This window comes from Dipodomys merriami, unplaced genomic scaffold (genome assembly GCF_024711535.1).
Source record: "Dipodomys merriami isolate MVZ:Mamm:240054 unplaced genomic scaffold, mDipMer1.0.p SCAF_110, whole genome shotgun sequence".
NCBI classification, from domain to species: Eukaryota; Metazoa; Chordata; class Mammalia; order Rodentia; family Heteromyidae; genus Dipodomys; species Dipodomys merriami.
The window spans coordinates 1,132,212-1,146,847 of record NW_027202383.1 but is presented as its reverse complement, the minus strand read 5'-3'; the positions used below and the strand labels follow the sequence as shown (position 1 = coordinate 1,146,847).

Sequence of the window (14,636 nt, the reverse complement as noted above, 5' to 3'; positions counted from 1 at the left end):
TCTTCTTCTTCTTCCTCCTCCTCTTCCTCCTCTTCCTCCTCCTCCTCTTCCTCCTCTTCCTCCTCTTCTTCCTCCTCCCCCTCCTCCTCCTCCTTCTTCCTCCCCCTCCCCCTCCCCCTCCCCCTCCTCCTCCTCCTCCTCCTCTTCCTCCTCCACCTCTTTATTATTTATTTTTTGGGTCCAGTCGTGGGGCCTGAACTCTGGGCCTGGGTGCTGTCCCTCAGCTCTTCAGCTCAAGGCTAGGGCTCTACCACTTGAGCCATAGCACCACTTCTGCCTTTTTCTGCTTATGTGGTGCTGAGGAATCGAACCCAGGGCCTCATGCATGCAAGACAAGCACTCTACCACTGAGCCACCTTCCTACCCTTTAGCTACAGATTCCTAAGCGAGGCCCCTCAGAAGTGCTGTCTATGCCTAGAAAAGAAAAACCCAGGGCTGGGAATGTAGCTTAGTGGTAGAGTGCTTGCCTCACATGCATGAAGCCTGGGTTCAATGCCTCAGTACCTCATATACAGAAAACGCTGGAAGTGGCACTGCGGCTCAAATGGTAGAGTGCTATTTGAGCAAAAGAAGCTCGGGGACGGTTCAAGAAGCTCAGGTTCTAAGTTCAAGACCCAGGACTGGCAAAAAAAAATAAAAATAAAAACCCAGCCGTGGGCAGAGGACTCCAGTAGCACAGGGAGTCCAGTGGGGAGAGCAGGAGTGGGGTGCTGGGCGGGCACAGGGGAGGGCCCTGCCCCAGCTCCAGGGCTCCAGCCCAGGGGAGAAGGGGTAGCAGGTGTTAGCCGGGCAAAGGGAACTGCTGACAGTGGAAGGCACTGGCCAGGGCGGCCCACGCAGGCGCAGGGCAGGCCAGGGCGGGATTGCGTCCCTGGGGACCTGGAAGGGGACGGAGTCTTAGTGAGCAGGATCATGCGGGCTTGGAAGCGGGAGCTGGGAGCTGGGAATGTGGAGGAATGGCCGACAGCTCCACAGAGGTGTGTCACACAACAAGCGAGCTGCGGAAGGCGTTCCTGTGGTCAGCTTTGTTGTTTTGTCGATTCTCCAGCCCCAGGCAGCCACGGATCCTTCTGTCACCATAGGTTTTTTTTTTTAATTTTAATTTTAATTTTTTGTGAACATACTGTACAGAGGGGTTACAATTACATGGGCAAGATAATGAGTACATTTCTTTTTTTTTTTTTTTTTTTTTTTTTTTTTTTTTTTTTTTGTCGGTCGTGGGGCTTGAACTCTGGGCCTGGGCGTTGTCCCTCAGCTCTTCAGCTCAAGGCGAGCGCTCTACCACTTGAGCTACAGCGCCACTTCCGGTTTTCTGGTGGTTTATTGGAGATAGGAGTCTCACGGTCTCTCCTGCCCGGGCTGGCTTTGAACCGCGATCCTCAGATCTCAGCCTCCTGAGTAGCTAGGATTACAGGCGTGAGCCACCAGCGCCCGGCATGAGTACATTTCTTATCAAGCATTGCAGCCTCCTCCTTTGTTTACCTTCACATCCCTTCCCGGCCTCCCCCCCAACATAGGTCTTTATTTGTGTCTTCAGATTATATACAAACAGAACAATTTAGTGTGTAAAATAGGAAGATTTAGGGGTTGGGAAGGTCGCTCAGTGTAGAATGCTTGCCGTGCATGCATGAGGCCCTGGGTTCAATTCCTCAGCACCACATAAGCAGAAAAAGCCCAAAGTAGTGCTGTGGCTCAAGTGGTAGAGTGCTAGCCTTGAGCTGAAGAGCTCGGGGACAGTGCCCAGAGTTCAGGCCCCACAACTGACACACACACACACAAAACAAAAAATAGGATGATTTAGTATGTACTATTTTTGTACATTTCTTCAACTCAGCACACTTGAAATCCACCCACAGCTTTGTGGTGGTGTCAGTGGTTTCTTTCTTTATTGCTGAATAGTGGTCTGTTGTCTTCTTTAGCTTCTGCGAGGCCTCAGAAAACTAAAGGTCCACAGCGTCAGTGTCCGCCTGAGGGGAAGGGACAGGGTTCGAGCCTCCCCCAGCCGTCAGCGGGTGACCTGCACGGTGGTCCCCTGGGAACCCTCCTGGGAAAGTGGCCTTCATTCCACCTGACTTGGAAATTACCCAGCATTCCTCAGGGGACTTGTCAGAAAATATCTGGAAGAAATGGCCTAATCCCATGGCTGAGAACATGAAATACAGTTGGAGCAAATCCCAAGTTAATCAAAATGTTTAAAAGGAAAAACTGCTGGGTGCTAGTGGCTCATGCCTGTAATACTACTCAGGAGACTGAGATCTGAGGATTGTAGTTCAAGGCCAGGCTGAGAAGGAGTTTTTTTTTTTTTTTTTTTTTGGTTGGTTGTGGGGCTTGAACTCTGGGCCTGGGTGCTGTCCCTCAGCTCTTCAGCTCAAGGCTAGTGCTCTACCACGTGAGCCACAGTACCACTTCCAGTTCTCTGGTGGTTTATTGGAGATAAGAGTGTCATGGAGGGGCTGGGAAGGTGGCCCAGTGGTAGAGTGCTTGCCTTGCATGCATGAGGCCCTGGGTTCGATTCCTCAGCACCACATAAGCAAAAAGCCGGAAGTGGCACTGTGGCTCAAGTGGTAGAACGCTAGCCTTGAGCTGAAAAGCTGAGGGACAGCGCCCAGGCCCAGAGTTCAGGCCCCACAACCGGACCCAAAAAAAAAAAAAAAAAAAGTATAAGAGTGTCATGGACTTTTCCTGCCCAGTCTGGCTTTGACCCGTGATCCTCAGATCTCAGCCTCCTAAGTAGCTAGGATTATAGATGTGAGCCACCAGAGCCTGGCTGGAAAGTCTTTTATCTCCAATTAACTACAAAAGAAAAAAAAAGCTGGAAATGGTGCTGTGGCTCAAAGTGGTAGAGCACCAGCTTGAGCAAAAAAGCTTAATGCCCATACCCTGAGTTTGAGCCCCAGTCCTAGCAAGCATGCACATACGCAATTGGAGGTCATGACAGTATGGCCCATAAACGGGGTAGAGAAATGAGTCAAAACCATTCCTGAGTCAGTCTAGATAGTGGGCTTTTTATTTTTGTGACAGAATCCTTATTATTAAATATTTATACTATCTTCACATATTTATACAAGAGAGTTTCTATTTAACATGTCCACTTCTGTGTAGAGAGAGGGTTGAAATCAGTTAAAGTATGTTCAAAGAATGAAAGGACAATGCTTGATAAGAAATGTACTCATTATCTTGCCCAGGTAATTGTAACTCCTCTGTGTAGTATTTTCACAATAAAAATTAAAATTAAAATAAAAAAAAAAGAAAGGAAACCATCTTTAAAGAACAGAGGGCGCCAGTGGCTCACACCTGTAATCCTAGCTACTCAGGAGGCTGAGATTTGAGGATCACGGTTCCAGGCCAGTCTGGGTAGGTAAGTCCACGAGACACTTATCTCTAATGAACCGCCAGAAAACCAGAAGTGGTGCTGTGGCTCAAGTGGTAGAGCACTTGGCTTGAGCTGAAGAGCTCAGGGACAGTGTCCAGACCCAGAGTTCAAGTCCCATGACCGACCAAAGAAAAACGAACAGAGATGAGAGCAGGATGTGACCTGCGCAGAACCGCACCGCCCCTTCTTCCTCACAGCCGCGGCTGACAGCGGTCTCACATGGCACAAGATGGGGGAGAGGGGCTGGGAGGGCCGCCAAGGAACCCCTCAATCCCCTGGCTGAGCCCCAAGGGAGCTGCCATGCTCTGAGGAAGCAGGTGATGGGGAGGGGCAGTCCTGCTGACCCTACAAGGGCGTGAGCCGCATGGAGGCTGGACTGGGGTGGCTCAGGAGGCCTCAGCATCCCCCCCCCATCGCACAGCATCGGTTGGGAATCTGAGTGAGGCGCAGTGGGGACGGCGCCTCTCCCTCGCTCCCGGACACTGACTGGCTCAGGCGTCTAGGGGTGCTCGCCCTGAGCCGCGGCTCCCAGCCTGAGTGGCCCGTAGGATGTTTGTTCACTGCAAATAGAGAGAAAGAGCTCCTCACCGGGCGCCTGGCAGCAGGCCTGGTTGCTTGGCGCCCAGGTGATCTGTCTGTACTGACAGGGCTGGAGGCCCGTCCTGTGCCGTGCCGCCCAGCAGAGCGCGAGGCTGGAGGAGGTAATGTGGTCTGCTGGGAGCTGGGGGCTGGGGCCCGAGGAGGCCCCAAAGAGCCTGGGCAAGCTGGGCTTCCGTCCAGGCCCCGACCCCTGCAGGGCCCACCTCCCACAGTGGGAGCTGGGGTCCCCGGGCTCTCCAGAATGGACACCAGGAAGGTAGCCTGCTCACCCCTGAAAGAGTATTCTATTCTCTGACCTGGGGTGTTATTAGTTGGGGTGCTCCAGAGAAAACAGAATAGGGAGAACACATACATATTATGTTCATTATATCACAGATAGAATTCTAGGATAGAAAGATCTGTATCTTCCCTCTTAGTTTTCATATGTAATAGATTCACCTTGTTCATGAGTGTGTTGTATGTGGTTTTGATAGCATAATCAAAAAATAAGTTTAAAAAGTTAAAAAATAGCTGGGCGCCGGTGGCTGACGCTTGTCATCCTAGCTACTCAAGAGGCTGAGACCTGAGGATCACGGTTCAAAGCCAGCCCAGGCAGGAAAATCCCTGAGACTCTTATCTCCAAAAAACCACCAGAAAACCGGAAGTGGCGCTGTGGATCAAGTGGTAGAGCGCTCGCCTTGAGCTGAAGAGCTGAGGGACAGCGCCCAGGCCCAGAGTTCAGGCCCCATGACTGACAAAAAAAAAAAAAAAAAGTTAAAAATAAAAACTTCACCATGTATGCATGCATCACACAGCTCTGTGGGTGTGAGAGGCATCTGTGTCTAGAGTTTCTTCTGAGGGTTCCCTGCCCTTAATTTTTAGAAAACAGGATTCCCAACAGGCAAGGTAAAGGTTCTGGGAATCCTCAAGCCTCCTTCCACTGTGCTTAACTGAAGTGACAGAGGGAAGATTCTAGATTTGTTGAAGGGTGGAATGTTTTGAGCGGAAGTTGGGTGGTGTTACAAGAAAAATCAGTCAACCAGCTGCACCACAGTACTGGGCACGCACAGCTTCCCTACCCCGGTGATCTCCTGGGAACCATGTACCTGTGGATACCAAGGGTCTACAGCATACATATAACACACATGCTATACACATGTATGACACACATGTGTATGAGATCGTTCAACCATGGAGGCAGGGAAGTGCTGGTAGGCCTGCTCGGGAGGCCTGAGGCCCGTGCGGGGGACGTGTGTGCTGGTGGGGTGGGAAAGCCGATGCTGTAGGTTCCGGTCTGGGCTGGACGAGCTGAGAAGCCGGAGCAGGGGGTCTGAGGGCAGGAACAGCTCTGGCTGTCCAGCTCGGGAGGGCAAACCTCTTGTTCTGATTAGATCCCTTTCTTTCCTTTTTTTTTTTTTTTTTTTTGGTCAGTCGTGGGGCCTGAACTCTGGGCCTGGGCACCGTACCTCAGCTCTTCAGCTCAAGGCGAGCACCCTACCACTTGAGCAACAGCACCACTTCTGGCTTTTTTCTGCTTATGTGGTGCTGAGGAATCGAACCCAGGGCCTCATGCATGCAAGGCAAGCGCTCTACCACTGAGCCACCTTCCTAGCCCCTGATTAGATCCCTGAAGACTGGACGGCACACAGCCTCACTGTGGGGAGGGAGGTGGGAAGGGGAGGAGGGGAGAGAGGGGGACTTCCTAATGGGGAGGCCATTGCCCCGAGGGCAAAGCTAGGTTCAGAGCAGAAGTCTGAGTGGAGTGAGGAGAAAGCACAAGGGCCAGCCAGGCGCCGGATCCCACACAGCAGCCGCCACCAGCCTCTGGCCCCTGTGATAAGATGGACAGAGCCACTGAGCGATGGAGCCCAGGCTGCACAGAGCCGGGACTTGCAGTCTGAGGGCTGGAAGGAAGATTGCACAGGCGTCATAGGAAGTCTTTCAGAGAGGTGACCTCATTAACTGGAACTATTCATTAAATATACATTTTAGAGTCAGGCACCAATAGCACATACCTGTAATCCTAGCTGCTCAAGAGACAGACCTGAGGATCTTGACTTGAATCCAGCATGAGTAGACAAATCCAGGAGACCCTATCTCGTTAAGTCAGCAAAAAACTGGAGGTGGAGCAATGGTTCAAGTGTAGAGCACCAGCTTTGAGCAAAAAAGTTAAACAAGCCAGGCGCTGGTGGCTCATGCCTGTAATCTTAGCTACTCAGCAGGCAGAGATCTAAGGATCTCAGTATGAAGCCAGCCTGGGAAGAAAAGTCCTTGAGACTCTCAGAAAATGGCAGAAGTGGTGCTGGGGCTCAAGTGGTAGAGTGCTAGCTATGAGCAAAAGAAGCTCAGGGACGGCACCCAGGCCCCAAGGCATGCAAAAAAAACAAATTTAAGCAAGAGCACAAGGCCCTGAGTTCAAGCTCCACTACCAATAGGTGCTCGGGTGTGTGTGTGTGTGTGTGTGCACATACACACACACATATATACACACAAATACATTCTGATGTCCTTCATCAGATCTAGGGCCTGGATTATCTGAATTTCCTCAGGATAGCTACTTTGGAAATTCTAGTGACTTAACATGTTACTGATAAATTTTAAAACTAAGTATTTTGGTAGGCTTTTTCTTCCCTTTTGGTTGGTCATGGGGCTTGAACTCAGCTTGGGGGCTATCCCTGAGCTTTCACTCAAAGATGGTGCTGTACCACTTTGAGCCACACTTCCACTTCTGGTTTGTGGGTGGCTAATTAGAGAAGAGTTTCATAGACTTTCCTGCCTGCACTGGCTTCAAACCACTATCCTCAGATCTTAGCATCCTGAGTAGCTAGGATTATAGATGGGAGCCACTAGTATCCAGCTGTTAGACTTTTTGCTTTTTTTTTTTTTGCCAGTCCTGGCCTGGGCACTGTCCCTGAGCTTCTTTTGCTCAAGGCTAGCTCTCTACCACTTCAACCACTTCCAGCTTTTTCTATGTGATACTGAGGAATTGAACCCGGGGCTTTATGAGTGCTAGGCAAGCACTCTGCCACTAAACCAGCTTCCCAGCGGTTAGGCTTTTAAAAACGGAAAGCAGTAGGGTTTTCAGCATTGTTTATCTTCATCTTGAGTGGTTAACTCTTGGTAAGAACTGAAAGTCAGTAAGGAGTCCTTTGCTGATCGATTCCTTGACTCATTCTGAACATGTGTAGGGGAAAACTAACACGAGGAAGCAACCTAAACACACAATAAGAACAAGGAGAAGGTGCTAATGAGGAGATGTGTTTTGCCTCTAATGGTTTAAAACCTCAAATTTTGCTTGGCTGGCCAGTGGCAGGGCGGCCGGCGGCTCGGTGAGGAATCTGGGCCATCCCGGCTCTTGGGAGACGGAGGCCAGCCCGGGCGAGCAGCAAGACTGAGTGAACACAGCAAAGAAGCCAGGCTGCAGAGGAACAGCGAGTGACGTATTACGAAAGAGACATATAAAATTTAATCCCTTTGGTTTAAAATACATCTTCAATGATACAATTAAAAACAAGCAAGACAAAAAATCAATTTTGTAACACAATACATAAACTATTGTATATGACCCGTGTCCCATGATATCTGAGAAAATCAGCAATCTAGTTCACGTACTTCATTAGAGTATTTTCACCTAAGACTATAACTAGCAAGCCTGCTTACACAGATGGCCTATTCTAGTTCCCTAAGCCTAAAGATACCCGTGATTTCATTTGTTATAGGATTTCTTTTATAAAATTACCATTAAGTATTTTCATATATTAAACATGTTTACAAAACATTCCCCTGCCACGGTGATATCACAAATTCATAAATGCTTTCTAGAGTGGTTAATGTACAAGAGTGGTGATCGAAGCTTAAAGCTCTGACACTATTGACGCCGAGGAGGAGAACTCCGCTGCGAGAGCCAGCGCCAGTGGGGCTGGCGGCTGCTGTCCCCGCACGCACACGCGACTGCCACAGTCCTTTTTTATTTTGTGCCTGTCCTGAGGCGTGAACTCAGGGCCAGGGACCATCTCTGAGATTTCATGCTCTACCACTTGAGTCACAGCTCTACTTCTGGCTTTTTGCTGGTTAACTGGACATAAGTGTCTCATAGACTTTCCTGCCCCAGCTAGCTTTGAATTGCGATCCTTAGATCTCAGTCTCCTGAGTTGTTAGGATTGGTTATAGGATTATATATTATAGGATTATACCAGCACCTGGCACATCCTTCTTTCCAACAGTGCAGACACACGACAACACTCAGCAGCAGATACCCTGTCATCTGAGGCCTTGCTAGGCTAGGGTACAGTCCTGCGTGGGAGAAAACACACCATTGTATCTGCTTGGGCTGCATTACCAGAAATAACTTAACTCTGTCTCTAGGGAAAGTCTTCCAGGGAAAGCTCGCTGTGTACCTCACTCTGTACACAGACACAGCAGTTATATATTATATATTTATATCAGACATGTATGTACACATTTACAGACACAGACCTTCAAAAAGATATTGCACTTATATACAATGCAGCTTTGTCTTATTTCACACTATACCCCATTTATGTTCTTCATAAGAAAGGCAGCTGATATGTCCAAGGAAGTTGCAAAGGAAGGTTCGGTAACATGTCGTTTAGTAAACATTGTTGGATGAGATGGGGGCGGGGGGGGGGCTGGCCCCTGACCTGTCCTTAGGGACTGTGCCCACTTCCTGAGGCAAAGTTAAAGTGGGGTCTAAGAGCATAGAACCCCTAAAGCTACGCCTCTTGCCTTCCCCACTCCTACTATTGGAGAGCAGGCAGCTCGCCATGGTTTTGATAAATAACACAGCAGAGAGCATCAAGATTCCCAGAGCCAGTTAAGTCCTGAAATAAGAGTTTTCACCTTGCATTTCCTACATATATTAGAAATTCACACAAATTCATCTACGGATCTCTCTGTCATCTGAAAACCGCCCATGCAACACATTAACTGCAGCTCCATCCTCAAGGCAAAGGGAATTCTTTCCCCGGACATGCCAGGATCTGCAAGGGGGCGTGGGTGCCTCTGCTGGCCCAACGGCCGCCAGGTCTTGGGGACACCACTGGGCTCCCGTGGGGCTGCGGGCGGGCGCAGGCTCAGATCTCCGTCAGCGTGAGCTTGTACGAGCCCGCCGCCTCCTCGATCTGCAGCTGGAAGGTGTCCTCATTAGAGTAATGCTTCACAATGTTGTCATCCATGTTCACCAGGATCCTGGTAGGAGACACGGGGTGACAACAGAGTTACTGGCTGGGGCAGTACATTGGGGCTGTACATTACATTACCCCGGGGCAGCAGAGACAAACCCGGTGCCTGGCTTCAAAGACAGATGACACTGGGGGAGGAGGGGATTGGTGACGGCCCCAGGGTGAACACGGTGAGTGGAAAAGTCTGCCTTGTTTCTCCAGCATGGACGGTGAGTGGAAAAGTCTGCCTTGTTTCTCCAGCATGGAGTAGCCATTTGATACATGGTACCCAGTTTAAAAAAAACCAACTCCCAAACCTACAGAACGTTCAGGATGTAGCTTTCAAAAGCTTTATCGCTAATTCTCATTGCCAGATCTAAAGCCACAGCCCCTGACCTGTCTGAAGGCATCCTCGAAGCTGAAACAAGTAAGCCTTACCTGTCCTCTAGACACAGAAATCCCATTGGGATCTGGCTGAGATTAAGCCAGAAAGTTCCTATGCTATATTCCCTGCTAATCCATGCCACATGGCACAGACACGTAAGACAGACCAGTGGAACAGAATAAATAATACATAAATTCATTTCTGACAAAGAGGTAATGTTAGATAACTAGAAAACTAGCCCAGGGTAGCATGCTCAAGCAGAAAGGACCAAGGCTTGGAGCCAGGCAAAACTGCTCTGTGTCAGGGCTGCATTGCCAGCAAGCCAGGTGACCTAGACTAGGCCCCTTGCGCTGCCCGGCGCCTCAGATCTCCCAAAAGCAACGGGAAAATGCGATGAAGCGGCAGGTGGGGCGCTGCCCCTCACAACCTGCTCACACCTGGCACAGCGGGGTGGGCGGCAGCTTTTGATGCCCTTAGTGACTCTCACCGTGCACCCAGCAACGGGAGCCTCTGCACCGCAGCCAGGCATGGGAAGAGCAAATACAAATTTGACTTGGAAACCAAACCAAACCAAACCAATCTACCAAGATGGGCCTGGAAGGCAGACGAGTTTCAGGTGGAGAGGGTAAGAAGGAAAAGCACACTGTGGTGGGGCGCCCCCCGCAGGCCCCGACACCTGCATGCCACCCGCCGCGGCACAGGCTGCATCCCCAGCACAGACGGCCACCGCTGCTGCTCACCCTTTTTTGCACTTCTTAAATATTTTCCCAATCTTGTCATGGGGCACATCGTATTTGTCTGAGATCTGAAAGAATGGAGAAAAATAATTACCAAGTGCTGTCTGTCTTCACGTTTAATCACACACACACACACACACACACACACACACGCACGCACGCACGCACGCACGCACGCACCCCTCCCTCCTTCTCTCTTCCTTTTTACACACACACACACACACACGCACCCCTGCTTCCCTCCCTCCCTCTTCCTTTTTCTTTCTTTTGAGGCAGGATCTCACTGTAGCCCAGGGTGGGCTCAAACTCATGATCGTCCTGCCTCAAGTCCCCTCATATACAAAGACGGGAAAGAGCCAGGCCATGTGGCGGCAGAGGAGGGATGCTATTACCACCTTTGAAGAGAGGTAAGCCTCATGCCTGAGAAAAATGTGCTGCCCAGCGCCAGTGGCTGACACGTGTCATCCTAGCTACTCAGGAGGCTGAGATCTGAGGATCACAGTTCAAGCCAGCCCAGGCAGGAAAGTCCGAGACTCTCATCTCCAATTAACCACCAAAAAAGCTAGCTGTGGAGCTGTGGCCCGAGTGGTAGCACTAGCCTTAAGCAAAAAAGCTCAGGGACAGTGCTCAGGCTCTGAGTTCAAACCCCAGGACCAGCATACACACATACATGTATGTACACAGACCAGCACACACACATACATGTATGTACACACGGACCAGCATACACATATACATGTATGTACACAACACATAAGCACATATACAATGTCTAGAACTAGGACAAGGTGAGTAGATTACCTGGTAATAATTTTGTTATTTTTTAATTAATAGGCTCTGTCAACGGAGCTGTGGCTCAAGTGGAAGAGTGCTAGCCTTGAGTGAAAAACCTCAGGGATAATGTGCAGGCCCTGAGTTTAATCCCCAGGAGGGACACAGGGACACACACACACACACACACACACACACACACACACACACACACAGCTCTACCTTTCTAGTGAGGTTTTAGGTGTGTGGGAAGATGGGCAGATGAGACTTCTCGCACACCGCCCTCCTCCCGCACACGCCCCCCTCCCTCCAGCATTGCTGCCTCAATGAATGTGTATTGCTGCACTTACTCAAGCCCAGTTCACTCCCTGCGGTCTGACAAATGCATGGTGACGCGTGCCACGCAATCACCAGCACCCGGGCCAAATGCGGAAAGGCCTCGCTCTAGAGGCAGGTGTGTGTACATAAAATCAGCCTACAAAATCAGCAGGGGGCTTTCAGACCCTGCCTGCCCTGATCAGGCAACAGAGCTCGCCTGGCGGGCTCAGGGCTGGCTGAGATGAAGCAGTGTCCACCACAAAGCAGGAGTCATGTATTCTTTTTTTTGAGCCAGTACTGGGGCTTGAACTCAGGGCCTGGGCGCTGGTCCCTTAACTAGTTTGCTGAAGGAGGGTGCTCTGCGACCTGAGCTACAGCTCTGCTTCCAGCATTGTGGTGGTTAGTTAACACGGGGAAGTCATGAACTTTCCTGCCCAGGCTGCCTTTGAACTGCAGTCTTCACACCTCAGCCTCCTGAGCACAGAGGTTTATAGGCCACCAGTGCTAGCTGACGTACGGATTTCCCTGCTTATTTTATTGTGTGTCTCGGCCCCGTGCCGCTCACTGGTGTCCCTCCAGTGCCTGCCATGGCACCTGACACGAGGCAGGCCCTGATCATGACTGTCTGGTAAGCTGGACACACAGCAGCCGTCAGGAGAGCGGGGGACACGCCACCGTGATCCCAAAGATTTCTATGGTCTGCAGGGGCCTGATGCTGGCAGATGTGACAAGGGCTGATGTCAGATTTTGGCAGGGCAAAGCCAGCACAGGAACTGGCGTGGCTCTGTGCGCATCGCCTGACACTGCCCGGGGGCACGAGGCTCCGCTGACTGCAGCCTCTGCCAGCCTCTGTGAGAAACTCGCACCAACACTGATGACACGCTGCTTCTCAAATCTGCCCGGGCAAGGCCTCCACAGTGCCGCGAAGATCCGGCACAAAAGGCAGACTCATGGCCACCGCTGTTTATTTTTTCTTTCTGTGTTTTTAGACAGGGTCTCGCTACGTGCTGCCGGCTGCCTGAACCGGACGCCTTCCTGCCTCAGTCTCCTTGTGACCACCAGCATCACCACCACACCACGGGAGACCCTCCCTTCCCTCCCCTCCCCTTCCCCTTCCTTCCTTCCTTCTCTTTCTTTCTTTCTCTTTGTCGCTTGTGATGCCTGAACTCTGGGCCTGGGCCCTGTCCCTGAGTTCTTTAGCTCAAGGTTAGCGCTCTACCACTTGAGCCATGGTGCCACTTTGGGCTTTTTATGCTTATGTGGTGCTGAGAAATGGAACCCAGGGCCTCATGCATGCGAGGCAAGCGCTCTACCACTGAGCCACCTGCCCAGCCTCCATCTTTATTTTTTTTTTTTTTTGCTGGTTGTGGAGCTTGAACTCTGGGCTTGGGCACTGTTCTGAGCTCTTCAGCTCAAGGCTAGCACTTTACCACTTGAGCCATAGCACCCACTTCCAGCTTTTTCTGTGTATGTGGTGCTGAGGAATTGAACCCAGGGCCTCATGCATGCAAGGCAAGCACTCTACCACTGAGCCACCTTCCCAGCCCCCATCTTTTTTTTTTTTTTGAAAGGGAATGGCTGCATGTATCCTACTTACAGCCTCCATCAAACCCTTCAAGGACGGGGTCTTGAGCATGAGGGCATCAAAGACTTCTTCTGACTCCTTCCGCACGTACAGCAACACTGGTTTCCGTCCAGAGCAAGAGGGTAGCCGGAGAACAAGACTACGTTAATTCACACAAGCACGGAGAAGCAGGCCGCGCCCCCGACCTCCGCCCCTCCGTGCTGGCTCAGGGCAGGATTCAGTGCGAGGTGCCATCTGTGCTGTGGGTGGTTCCCGCTCACTGTGGACTGAGAAGTCCCACTCAGTAATGGGGCCCAACACACCTCTCTTAGGTTCTTCTGCCCGGCCCAGCTTTGCGGGAGGGGGGACCGTGAAGTCATCTTCCGTTCCATACGGCCCCCTTTTCAAGGCAGACCTGCAGGTGACCGGATACAGTGTGTGACTTTCCAACGAAGAGTTGGAAATGTATCAGCGCCGACTTTTAAACTCAAAACGACTCTTGTTCTTTATCTGGCCCAGCTTCCTTATTGTTTTGCACAAACTCTGAGGTCTGGAGTAAGATGCTGACAGCACCAGGGCGCGTGACGCTCCGTGGCAGACCGGGGACCACTGACTGACGACCTGCTCGCTTCCTCCATCCCGGCTTCACTAGACCCAGCTACCTGCTCAGGATGGGGCCTGCTCCCCAAGAGGAGAAGGGACTGGACAAACTCACACGGCCTACCAAAGGAGGGTACAAGCGTTTGTTCTGTTTCATTTATTCAGAGAGGGTCCTGTTACAGGAGCCTCTGTGGGTCTGGGACTTACTACACAGCTGAGGTTGGCCTCAAACTGACAAGCCTCCTGCCACAGCCTCTAAGCAAGCACTACCATGCCCAGCTTGAGACAGTGTGAGTAGGCTAGCAGAACAGAATGAGAAAAGGAGAATTGGCAGTACTGTTTAGCTTTAAGGAATCACAGATTTTTATGCCTCGGGTAAGAAGGCATCTTTTTTTCTTTCCCTTTTTCTGTGCCAGTACTAGGGCTCGATCTCAGAGCCTGGTTCTGAGCCTCTGTTACTCAAGGCTGGTTCTCTACCACTTGTGCCACCGCTCCATTTCTGGCTTTTTTGGGGTAGTTTATTGAAGATGAGCATCTCATGACTTTCCTGTCAGGGCTAGCTTTGAACCATGACCCTCTCAGCCTCCTGAATGGGTGGGATTACAGGCATGAGCCACTGAGGCCCAAGAGGGAATCTGTGCAACTTATGTGAGACGGAACACTATGGTCAAAGCATGTTGGTTGGGGCTGGAAATGTGGCTCAGTGGCAGAGTGTGTGCCTAGTGGTGTGAAGCCCTGGGTTCCATTCTTCAGTATCACATCAACAGAAAAAGCTGGAAGTGGCGCTGTGGCTCAAGTGGTAGAGCGCGAGCCTTGAGCTGAAGAGCTGAGGGACAGCACCCAGGCCCTGAGTTCAAGCCCTAGGACTGGGGAAAAAAAAAAAGTGTTGATTCACAGTTCAGGTTTCTGCAGGCTGGCGGGATGATCGTGAGAGGACTGAGATGAGCATCCGAGCGTAGCTTCAGAGGGTTTAGCATACTTGCGAGTCCATGGAAAGAAAAGGGTGGTGCACACAGAGTGTGAGGAAGGGAGCCCAGATCTGCGTGACTCCATGGGCCTGTGCTCACCGAGGTGTGCAAGAAAAGAGTCAAATAACTGAAAATGGAGAAAGGCATTTGAGACCATCTCA

At 50.9% G+C, this 14,636-nt stretch overlaps 1 protein-coding gene across 2 annotated transcripts in view; it reads right to left on the bottom strand.

The window, feature by feature from the left end:
* Positions 1–7,395: 7,395 nt before the first annotated feature.
* Positions 7,396–14,636, bottom strand: part of Grhl1 (grainyhead like transcription factor 1) — a 58,743-nt gene continuing 51,502 nt past the window's right edge. For both annotated transcript variants that reach the window (XM_070015250.1, XM_070015251.1), the window contains exons 13-16: positions 13,231–13,322; positions 12,941–13,026; positions 10,258–10,322; positions 7,396–9,160 (exon numbers count right to left, since the gene is read on the bottom strand). In XM_070015250.1, coding sequence (XP_069871351.1) covers positions 9,046–9,160; positions 10,258–10,322; positions 12,941–13,026; positions 13,231–13,322 — 358 coding nt within the window. In that variant the 3' untranslated portion in view covers positions 7,396–9,045. The remainder of the gene's footprint in view (positions 9,161–10,257; positions 10,323–12,940; positions 13,027–13,230; positions 13,323–14,636) is intronic.